The sequence below is a fragment of the Diabrotica undecimpunctata genome, chromosome 3 (assembly GCF_040954645.1).
Source record: "Diabrotica undecimpunctata isolate CICGRU chromosome 3, icDiaUnde3, whole genome shotgun sequence".
Lineage (NCBI taxonomy): Eukaryota > Metazoa > Arthropoda > Insecta > Coleoptera > Chrysomelidae > Diabrotica > Diabrotica undecimpunctata.
The window spans coordinates 21,878,619-21,889,196 of NC_092805.1; the positions used below are offsets into that span (position 1 = coordinate 21,878,619).

At 31.3% G+C, this 10,578-nt stretch overlaps 1 protein-coding gene across 7 annotated transcripts in view; it reads left to right on the forward strand.

The window, feature by feature from the left end:
• The window catches only part of LOC140436570 (protein Malvolio-like), an 80,657-nt gene that overhangs the window by 48,545 nt on the left and 21,534 nt on the right, over positions 1-10,578 (forward strand). For 5 of the 7 annotated variants that reach the window (XM_072525498.1, XM_072525496.1, XM_072525497.1 and 2 more), the window contains exons 7-9: positions 1,032-1,161; positions 2,973-3,225; positions 5,037-5,312. In XM_072525498.1, coding sequence (XP_072381599.1) covers positions 1,032-1,161; positions 2,973-3,225; positions 5,037-5,312 — 659 coding nt within the window. Of the gene's footprint in view, positions 1-1,031; positions 1,162-2,972; positions 3,226-5,036; positions 5,313-9,384; positions 9,424-10,578 lie in introns of all 7 variants that reach the window. The other 2 variants (XM_072525502.1, XM_072525503.1) reach the window with 1 other exon arrangement.

The window sequence follows — 10,578 nt, forward strand, 5'->3', positions numbered from 1 at the left end:
TTGTGGTAGTTGTAGACAGCGCATTGAGCGGCCGTTTGTAATTACCACTCTGTTTCTGCAAGTTTGTTGTGTTTGTGCAAATCTTAGAACTTGTACTTTGTTTCATAAGAAATTTATTCATCATCAAATTCAAGTTAATCAATATGCACGAAAAATACACGCTCTTTGGCTTGACACTAAGCTTAAACTGAATGAAATAAAAGAAGTAGCGGTGCAAGAAATTTGTAATTTTGTGTATGTGGTTGTGGATGTGGAGGTTAAACTAAAAGCAGTGGAGTCAGTCAGAGCGTAGCTTTAAAAAGCAAGATGTAAAACGACGAGGCGAGGCGACCCAGCATTTTGCTTTCGTGGCCCGGTACCGGGTCACGACCCAGCATATGGGAAACACTGCTCTAGAGGATGAACAAAAAATCTAAAGTTCTGATAAGTCCTTTTCAGACAGTGGATAATAGGTTCTGAGAGCGATTGAATATAAGATCCGCAATATCCAGGTGTTTCATGTGCGAATAAATTTAAAAGGTGGTATATATTTCCAGTTGTTGATATGTACCGGAATAATTTCCTTTCTTGCTTGAACTCTAGGTAGAGGAAGCTATAATTATTTATCAAACCTTCCTTTTTTATGTAGAGCCAGATAAATGACTAGTAGCTCCTATAATTATCACACCAGACTTTAAATCTAATCCGTTCATTACAGAAAGTTACTTTGCTAGTTCGCTGGAATTCATGTGTGTACAAGGTTATTAAATTCTTTTCCTATACCTCTACCTATTTTTTTGGGCAGCTCTGCTCCTTTTCTGTAAAAAAACGAAACTTTTCCCACGTCTTCTTCATCCAATTCAGCAACGAGGTCTTTACCTGTTAATGGTAGTCTACCAAGTTTGGCAAACGTTGCATTAGCTATACCGATTCGAATTTTTAACCTCATTGGCACATTCCCCGTTGTTGTAAATATTAGAGCCTATGTCCTAGGTAGAAGCTAAGTTTTTTCAGTAGTAATTTAATAATATAAATTTGTTTTCAATTTTTAGGCAAACGACGAGTATGTAGATGCAGATCTATATCGCGGCGGAATCTTCTTGGGTTGTATGTACGGCGTTCTAGCCATGTATATATGGGCCGTAGGAATTCTAGCTGCAGGGCAGAGCTCCACAATGACAGGTTAATTATTTTTAATAATTAAGTTGATATAACAACTTCTCCAGAAAGACTGCACCGAATTAGATAATTTTTTTTTGTTGTACATATTTTTTATTGTCAGGACAAGGTTTGTGTAAAAGATAATTTTCAAAAAATTGTACAGAAAGACGTAAAAAGGAGTTTTTCTGTTTCCCATCATTTTAAATCGCAATATAACTAATAGATGGCGCTATACTAGGATTCACCAGGGAAGCTACGATTAAAATATCAGTATTGATATATTGACCTAACGACATAGCTGTATTTGGTATTGCGGCTCCAAATAATAACGATGAAGTTTCAACATTTCAGATGTTAAGATATGTCAATGTTGCGGTTTGTAGAATCTCTTCATTTTCCATACACAAGCGTCATCCCACTGTAGTTAATTTATCTGTTCACCTGGTGAATGGACAATGACTTTATTTCACGAGAGAACACCCAACGCAAAGACTGAACGAGCTGAACGACTACCAATGACAAAGTTACCTTTTTTAAGGAAAACTATTGTTAGGTAGATTTTAAGTTGATCGAGTCAGAAAGTGTTTATTTAAATAAAATAACAAAAAAATAAAATTAAAATAAAACAAAATAAAATTGTATTAAATAAAAATAAAATAAATTAGAATAAAATGGAATAAAATAGAATAGAATACAATAAAATAGAATCAAATAGTAGTAGTAAAATAAAGTAAAATTAAATAAAACAAAATGAAATTAGATAAAAATAAAATAAAATAATATAAATTATACATACAGTAAAATAAAATTAAATTAAAATAAAATAAATTAGAATAAAATGGAATAAAGTAGAATAAAATAGAATATATTACAATAAATTAGAACAACATGGAGTAAAATAAAACAAAATAAAATAAAATTGAAACTAAATAAAATAGAACAAAAATATTATAAAATAGATATAAAATATTAAATAAAATTAAATGAAAATAGAATAAACTAAAATAAATAGAATAAAATGGAATAAAATAGAATACAATAAAATGAAGTTAAAATAAAATTCAAATAAAATAGGGTAAAATGGATTAAATTATGGAGATAATATTAAATGGAATTTAAATAAATTAAGTTAAATTAAAATAAAATTAAAACAAAATTGAATAAAATAAAACTATAAAATTCAAATAAAATAAAATAGAATAAAATAGAATAAAATAGAATAAAATGAAATAAATTGGAAAAAAATTTAATAAAATGGAATAAAATAGAATACAATAAAATGAAAAAGAATAAAATAAAATCTTAAATATGACGAATATTAATAAACCCTCAATATGATAATTCAATTGTTTGGTCTTTCTTTTATTTAATTTTTTTATTTTAGTTTATTATCAAGACATAGTTTTTTTAAAGCTTAATATATCTTTTAAAGAAAATTTATAACGCACCATTAATATTTGACAGTAAAAAAATGTTATTCATTTCCTTTGCAAATTTATGAAAGAGAACAACAGCTACAAAGAAAACAGCAGTTTAACACTGCTGATCAAATATCAAAGTGCAATTGTGTTTTCGAAGCAGCTGTTAGATATTGGAAATAGTAAAGTCGCTATTAACACGTCGACTGGATTCATGTCATTACACAGAGATTTGTTGACAGACGCGAAAGAGGAGCTTATTAAGCTTTGGATATTATTTAATCCTAAGATGGTACGAAGTTTGCGACCGTGTCAGCTAGTTAATAATAATAAACAGTTTAAATTGTTATGTTATTACATTAGCGTTTGCACAATAATAGCAGGATTTAAATCTACATACATCTTTTCCTACAGGTACATACGCTGGTCAGTTTGCCATGGAAGGCTTTTTAAACCTACAGTGGGCTAGATGGAAGAGGGTGCTGTTCACTCGTACCATAGCCATTATTCCAACATTCTGTTTGGCATTTTTCAGTAATATTAACGATCTGACAAATATGAACGATATACTAAATGCCATCATGAGTCTTCAGTTGCCTTTCGCTACCATCCCAACCATTGCATTCACCAGCAATCCACAGATTATGGGAGAATTCGTAAATGGAATGTAAGTACACAATTCGTTACTTCAATTTCTTGTAATGGTCTTCTATTTGCAGGTGGTTTTAAGATATATTGTAGAATTTCTTTAATGACGGATGCTTTGTACTTTTATTGCAATTTGAATAATATGAAGAAAATGTTGAAATGTGTCATGTAGTACGATTTTATCGCCCTAAAAATTCCATGCTCTTTGATTATTAACATGGTAGGGAAATTTTAAAATCTAAGGCCTTCGATAAAGAAAAATATCTTTGCTCAGTTTTTAGCCTGAAATCAACATTTCTTTGATTATAAATATATATTGGTTTAAAAAAGCCCACTATCTCTTTGAGATTTAAATCAGGATGGTATGGAAGAGGCCTAGAACAGTACCAGATTCGTCGATATAAGTTATGGAACGCGTTTCATATCTGTTCAACTGTTTCTTATTTCGCAAAAATTTCTCCTTAACCGTTGAATATGTAGTTTTCCAATGAGTAGTCTTCTATCTCATTAGTTTTTCTGTATTGAAATCCATGCCATGTATGATTTCGTATCCTACGTATACTTAGCTATACTATCTTTGAACACATTGTTTCTACACAGACTATACACAACAGTCATCAATCAATCAAATTTGTCACAGTCAAATTTGATTGATAAAGATAGCGGCGTGTTATTATTTGCCAGTTCTATTTTTCTTTTGTATACTGGAGTCATACAATGATTGCTTCTTATTCGACAAATAGTTTTGATGAAGCCCCTGTTGGAAAGTTGCTTGAACCATGTCTTGACGGAAAGTGTAGCTTGGATGTTTTATCATATTTTCCTGTGTCTGAATTTTAGATTCGATTAATATACAAGTTAATGATGTTTCATGTTACAGCTTCAGGTATTTCTATTTCCAACATTTTCGCATATAGAATGTGGAGATTAGCATTGTCATAAGCTAGTTTTACTGCTTTCTTATAAGTAAAGGAACTATAAATGTCTGTCAATAAGTGGCTGATGCTTTCTTGTGTGGATTTACCTTTTCTAAACTCAAACTGAGTTTTTGGTAATAGGTCGTTCTTTTCTAACCAAAATTCCAGATGGTTTTTAATAAGTCTCTCATATGTTTTAAGTATACATGAAGCCGGACCTACTGGAGGGTCCAATTATTTAACGATTTTCCTGGTTTTAAGATCGGGAGAATAGTATAAACGTGCCAATCGTCAGGAATCTGTATGCAGCGTGACCAAATTTCATTATATAGATTCAGAAGCGCAGTCTTAGCTAATTTTTGAAAGATTTGATGACATCGAGTAATGGATTTCATCAGCACCTGTTGCTGAATTTGAATTTTTCTTCAACGAAAAGTAAAGTTCAGTGTCAGAAAATGGTTTGATTAAGAAGCGGATATGTTCTGGATAGTCGTATTGAGCATTCATTTGTAGATCAGGAATTACTAATTATGCAGACAGTGAAGTGATATTTTGGTGGAACTCTTCTATCCACGAAGCTTCCGACAGCATTATAGGGATTTTGTTCTTAATTTTTCTATTTTTTAGTCGATTAACTTTTGACCATACATCTTTAATAGGGACCGACCTATTTAAGGACCTCACATAATCTCCCCAGGTGTTTCTTTTAGCTTGTTAAGTGATCTTCTTGACGTGGGCATCATCTTTTTTATACTTAAGTAGGTTTTCTTGGTTTGGATTATACAAAAACTTTCCTGTCTATGTTACTACTTTGACAAATTGTATATGTATGCGATACACTCTTCGTTATTATTGACATGCAATGAAAGTTGTAAAAATGCATTAAATAATCTTTTTATACTTTTTGTTACAGTCCGAACAAAGTAGCTGCCATTCTGCTGAGCATCGTAGTAATTATGATAAACACGTACTTCGTTGTAAACACCGTGGATGAATTGCAGCTAACTTGGCCCATTTTGGTTGTAGTCGTAATCGTTGGCATCTTTTATTTGTTATTCTGTTTTTATCTCGTAATACACATGAGCATATCTATGGGTAGCACTAACTTACTAAGGTTTAATTTCGTGAACAAATATATCATGGGCCCCGTAGACGCCACGTTGGATATTAGTCCCATCGGTTATGCCAGGTAAGGTTTAACATTTTATCAGTAATATTTGTATAGTTTTTTTTATTTCATAATTACTTTTCAAACTACAGTATGTGCCAAAACAGAGAACTGTGAAAATATTTTGTTGGATTTTTTTTTGAAATATGTGTCTTAACTGCTAGTGGTCATTGACACAGGTACAATTTATATTTATATTTACATTTTTAATACTTTTACATTGGGGACAATATTAGGTACAGTACACGTTTTGGAAATTTTTTAATGAAATTCTAAAGCTTTGTGTTTCTTAAAAAGTTTAATACATTTTTATAGTTACTGCTGTTTGAGATAAGTACCTGTCATTTAGGTTGTTACCAAGGTTGTATTTACTTCTGGCCGTTTTAAGAAAGTCGTGGTGTTGCAGTACTGACATAAAGTCTGATTGCTGGAATTCATTAGGTGTCAATGTGTAAGGCGTGTGTGTGTTATTCTTAATCTCCGAATATTAGATTTGTCTTTTCTTTTCATTGGTGGGAGCTGGTGGTAGAAAATGTTTGGTTGGAGAACGCTTAACTTGGTATTGCTTCTTTTCCAATGATCATTTCAAAGGCCTATTATTTTTTGTTTGAGTGTTCTTTTTAGATCTGATGATGTTGAAATCTTTGTTGTTAAGTTTAGAGAACAGGCTTGTTTTGTCGCTAGATCGGCTTTTTCATTACCTGGAATATCAATGTGTGATGGGACACACACAATTATTACTGTAATTATATTAGTTTGAAAACGAGTATGTACATATAATCTGGATTTCTTGAACTATTGTGTGGATAGAATGTAATTTTTTTATGGAGTGCATCGATGATAGAGAGTCAGTATAGATTGCTATAGTTTTATTGTCGTTGAGTGGATTTTTCACAGCTTTTAATATTCCATATAGTTTAGCAGTATAAATACTGCAATTGCTAGATAGTCGAAATCGGTTGACAATAGTTGTAGTTGTTGTAACAGCAAAGCCAACACCTTCTTGACTCTTAGATGCGTCTGAGTAAAGGATCTTATTGAAGTTGCATTGATAGAGTATTTCATGGAATCTATATTTGATTATGGAATATGATATCGATATTAAGATTCGGAAGTTTGCATATCCATGGAGGAGTTTGAGGGACCCTGAAAGGGGTGGTGGACAACAGATTTATATTGTCTAAATAAGGAATTAACATTTGTATAGTGGACGGTACCATTATAGATGAGATTTCTTGTGGGGTTTGTGGGATTTGCTCAAACTCTAGCGAAAAACGGCAATAAAATTTGCTGTCTTAGATGAAGTGGAAGTTCGAAACATTCTTCAAGAATGCTTTCCACCGGAGTGGATCTGAATGCTCCTAGACAGAGTCGAAGAGAAGTATTTTGGACTATATTTAGTGAAGGTAGTAGTGATTTACATGAGGACATGTATATTTTTAGTAGTGTTTCCTCATCGGCTCCCCAACTATAATTAGCGAGTGATTTAAGGAGATTCATTTTTTAAAGGCAGCTGCCCTTAAGTTCTCGAATGTGTGGTCTCCAGAAACTTTTTTATCGAAAATAATGCCGAGAAGCTTTAATTGATCTACTAATTGGGGAAAAATTTCCATTCAGAGAAATGGTTGGAGATTGCTTGTTTTGACTTCTGTTAACATGAATAACTTTGGACTTGGATGGGGAGAAGTTAAGGCCGAATTGACTGGCTCAGTTGTTTATTTTATTTACCATGTTCTGTAGTAAAGTGTTTGTGGTGGATGTGACCTTTCCATGACAGAATAATATTATGTCGTCAGTATATATTCCATATTGTACAGGATCATTTATGAAAGAAACTTAAATCATTTATACCAAGGAGAAAATAGTATGCTGCTTAGAACAGACCTTAGTGGGACTCCGTTTTTGGTTGTATGATGTGAGGTTGTTTGGCCGTTAGTAATTAATTTAAAGGATCGATCTGTGAGAAAGTTTTTTATAAAAGAATATATATTACCAGATAGCTTGATCTTATTTAGTTTGTTTAGTATCACAGAAATCGGTATAGAATCAAAAGCGCTTTCGATGTCAAGGGAGATTATTTTTGTGGATTGAAGAAGTAGAAGATTGTCCATGGTGCATTGATTCGGTCTGAAGCCTGATTGAAATTGGTCGAGAATATTATTTTGGTCAAGGTACCAAAGTAATCTAATGGGAATTGTTGGGAAGACCAAATGTTGTTAAACAGTTGGAGTATTTTGTTGGATTAAAAATTAAAATTTAATATATACCTACAACAATTTTGCAAAAAATTGTAAAGGCCTCTTTCAGCAATATATAACTGAAGTCGATGCGCAAGTTGAGACCACTAAGAACAAACAAAAGAAAAAAGTAATACCTTTTTGTCATTAGAAAAAAGATAATATAAATGATAGACATAATTAGATTTAGATAGATTAGAAGGATCTCTTTATTATTTTTTAACTTATATTCATTTACTCCTGAACATAAATATCACCCAAGTTCCTCAGCAGATTGTCACAACATGGCAATTTAAATTTTTTTAAATGTGAGAGGTATTTTTTCTTGAGAGGTTTTCAATTTTTTCTTGAAGCTCTTTTATAATACGAATGGGATAAATACGACCCGGTATAAACTACTACTGGGACACTAGAGTCCCGTTTAAAAATTATGGTAAAATCGATGAAAACTATATATATATATATATATATATATATATATATATATATATATATATATATATATATATATATATATCACTAACCTGTGTTAATCAGCAACTTAATTATATATAATCGCTTAAAAAACAGAGCAGCCACTTTTTCTTTACTAAAATTGTATTATTTATGAGTTGTTGATGCACGTGTTTAGTTGACATTTATTTTTGGTTACAGACGTGATATGTAGGTTGCATAGTACTAGGTAATGAGTAAGGAATGTCTAAAAAATATGGATGCGTTCAGTAACATGGGCTTTGGGGACAAACAGATGCCAGCAGATTTTTTGAAATCCGCTGGGGCATAATGTCCCCACAGTAATGGAAGGTTACACAAATCACACTGTTAAATAAACTAATTGAATTTTTATAATCTATGCAACGAGGTATTCAAAATTTAAAGCAACATAAATTTTCGTTAATTAGAACCAGAGATATAGCAACTTTTATAAATTTGAATTTATTACAGAAAGACGGTTTTAGATTCGCCAACTAGGAAATCTTAGGATTTCTAATGTTGAATTTATGAATTCAGTTCTTGAAATAATAACTCGAAAAATATAAAAAGGGCTAACTCGGGTTCTAAGGGTTGTAGGACATTGTTTTTTTTTTTAATTCTTGTAAAAATGTCAACATTAAAAGGCTTTTTGTATTTGCCAGTTTCTCTAGTCTATCATAACTATTTCTAATTTTGCATGAAAAATATGCTTAATTTTATTTTAGATGTATGTATTTATATTTTAGTAAATTCTAAATTTCATATTTCTTCGTTTTGGCGGATACTACAGATATATTTTTTATACTAACTGATTGGAATGAACATCGAGCAGAATTTGGGTAATATAAACTTGTAAATTAGGTAAAGCATGGTAATTACTAAACATATATTTTAGAATAATACCTTTCTTTAAACATCAACTTGATACTGAAGATGATTTTGTTTCTTTTTTGAAACGTTTTTTGTGCTTTTGCGTTCTATTTTATTTATTTTTTGGGGCTATGGAAGTCGGTGGGTCGTTTTAATTTTAGCAGTACCTATCTATAAGTTAATTGGGGATTAGTATTAAATCTTTAAAATAAATTCAAGAGTAATAGCAAGTATTCCTAAAAAGTCCATAACGCGCAAATTATTATTAAAAACGTTTATATTTTAACAAAATAGTTAATTTTAGTAAAAGGCAAACCGTTTGATCACATTTTGTATCATCAAGTGACAGGAAAATAGTCACCTGCAAGTAAGCGATACTCTGCAGAGTTTTTTAGAAAAACGCAGCTTACTTTTATTCACATTACTTTCATTATTGACTGAAAACATATTTGATACACGTACATTAGTTTGTATGTTGATATTCCATGATTTATTTAATTATATACTTTCAGGGAATCTTCCAGCAACTTTGAAGAATAAATCTTTGTTATGTAGGTACTGTGTGTGTAGAAGTAGATAGTTTTTGTTTACAGTGTGCCTTATAACCACAAGTAATGTCACAAAATAGATTACATAACTTTCTATGCGGATCATAAGAAAGCGTTTATTGCTAGAGGTCTTATCCTCTAAACTAAATGAAAATTTTGTATAAATGTATTTGGAATACTCACAACAACCGAAATATTAATTTATGAACTGATTACAATGATATTTAATATTAGTTCTGACCTTGACTAAAGAGAATTGACAGTGGTATTTCATATTCCATAGATGGCGCTTGTTGACAGTTATTTAATGCCACGTCCTCATTTTTAACAAAATGATATAAAAAATTCTTAATTAATGAAGATCATTTAATTTTCTGACTATATCAAAAACATAATAATCAAAGTGTCATCGTTGCAATCTAAATTGTTCAGTGATTCAAGAAAATTTGCTACCTTAAGGCCCTTTACAAATTTTTATTGCAAACTGCTCGACTTGTTAGTGAGAAATGAGTTTTTCATTAAAAATCATTTATTGCTAAATGTCGTTCCTCTTTAGTTCAATACACTTGGTTCAACATTTCTCTAATAACTATTCATCCCTGAAGTCCTCATACATGTCTCTCACAATCTTCAGATATTAACTTTCTTATTGAACGTCCACCACAGAATCTCTTCAGGAACTCTATCATATGCTTTATCAAGATTAATGAATATCATATGAACATTTGTTTAAGAATGGAGAAAGAAATATCCTAAGTGATACAGCCTCAATTTTAAACCTATTCAACCCAAACAAAAGACCACCTACCACCTCTGAAGAGGTTGCCCATAGCATTAAAAAGCACTGCATAAACTTTTACTTCTTGTCTGGCAAAATGAGACCATGCCCTGTGAATGGTCTTAAGGCGTAATATACCCGTTACATAAAAAAGAAGATCAGCTCCAGTATGACAACTACAGAGGTATAACCCTGTTAACAACTACTTACAAATAATAGCAAATATTCTCTACGAAAGGCTACAAGTTTACACAGTTGGCATAGTTGGACAATACCAAACCGGTTTTACTCCAGAAAAATCAACAATTGTCCAGATTCATTCAATAAGACAGATCTTTGAGAAAACATTGAAATTTAGCATTGAAACCCATCACCTATTC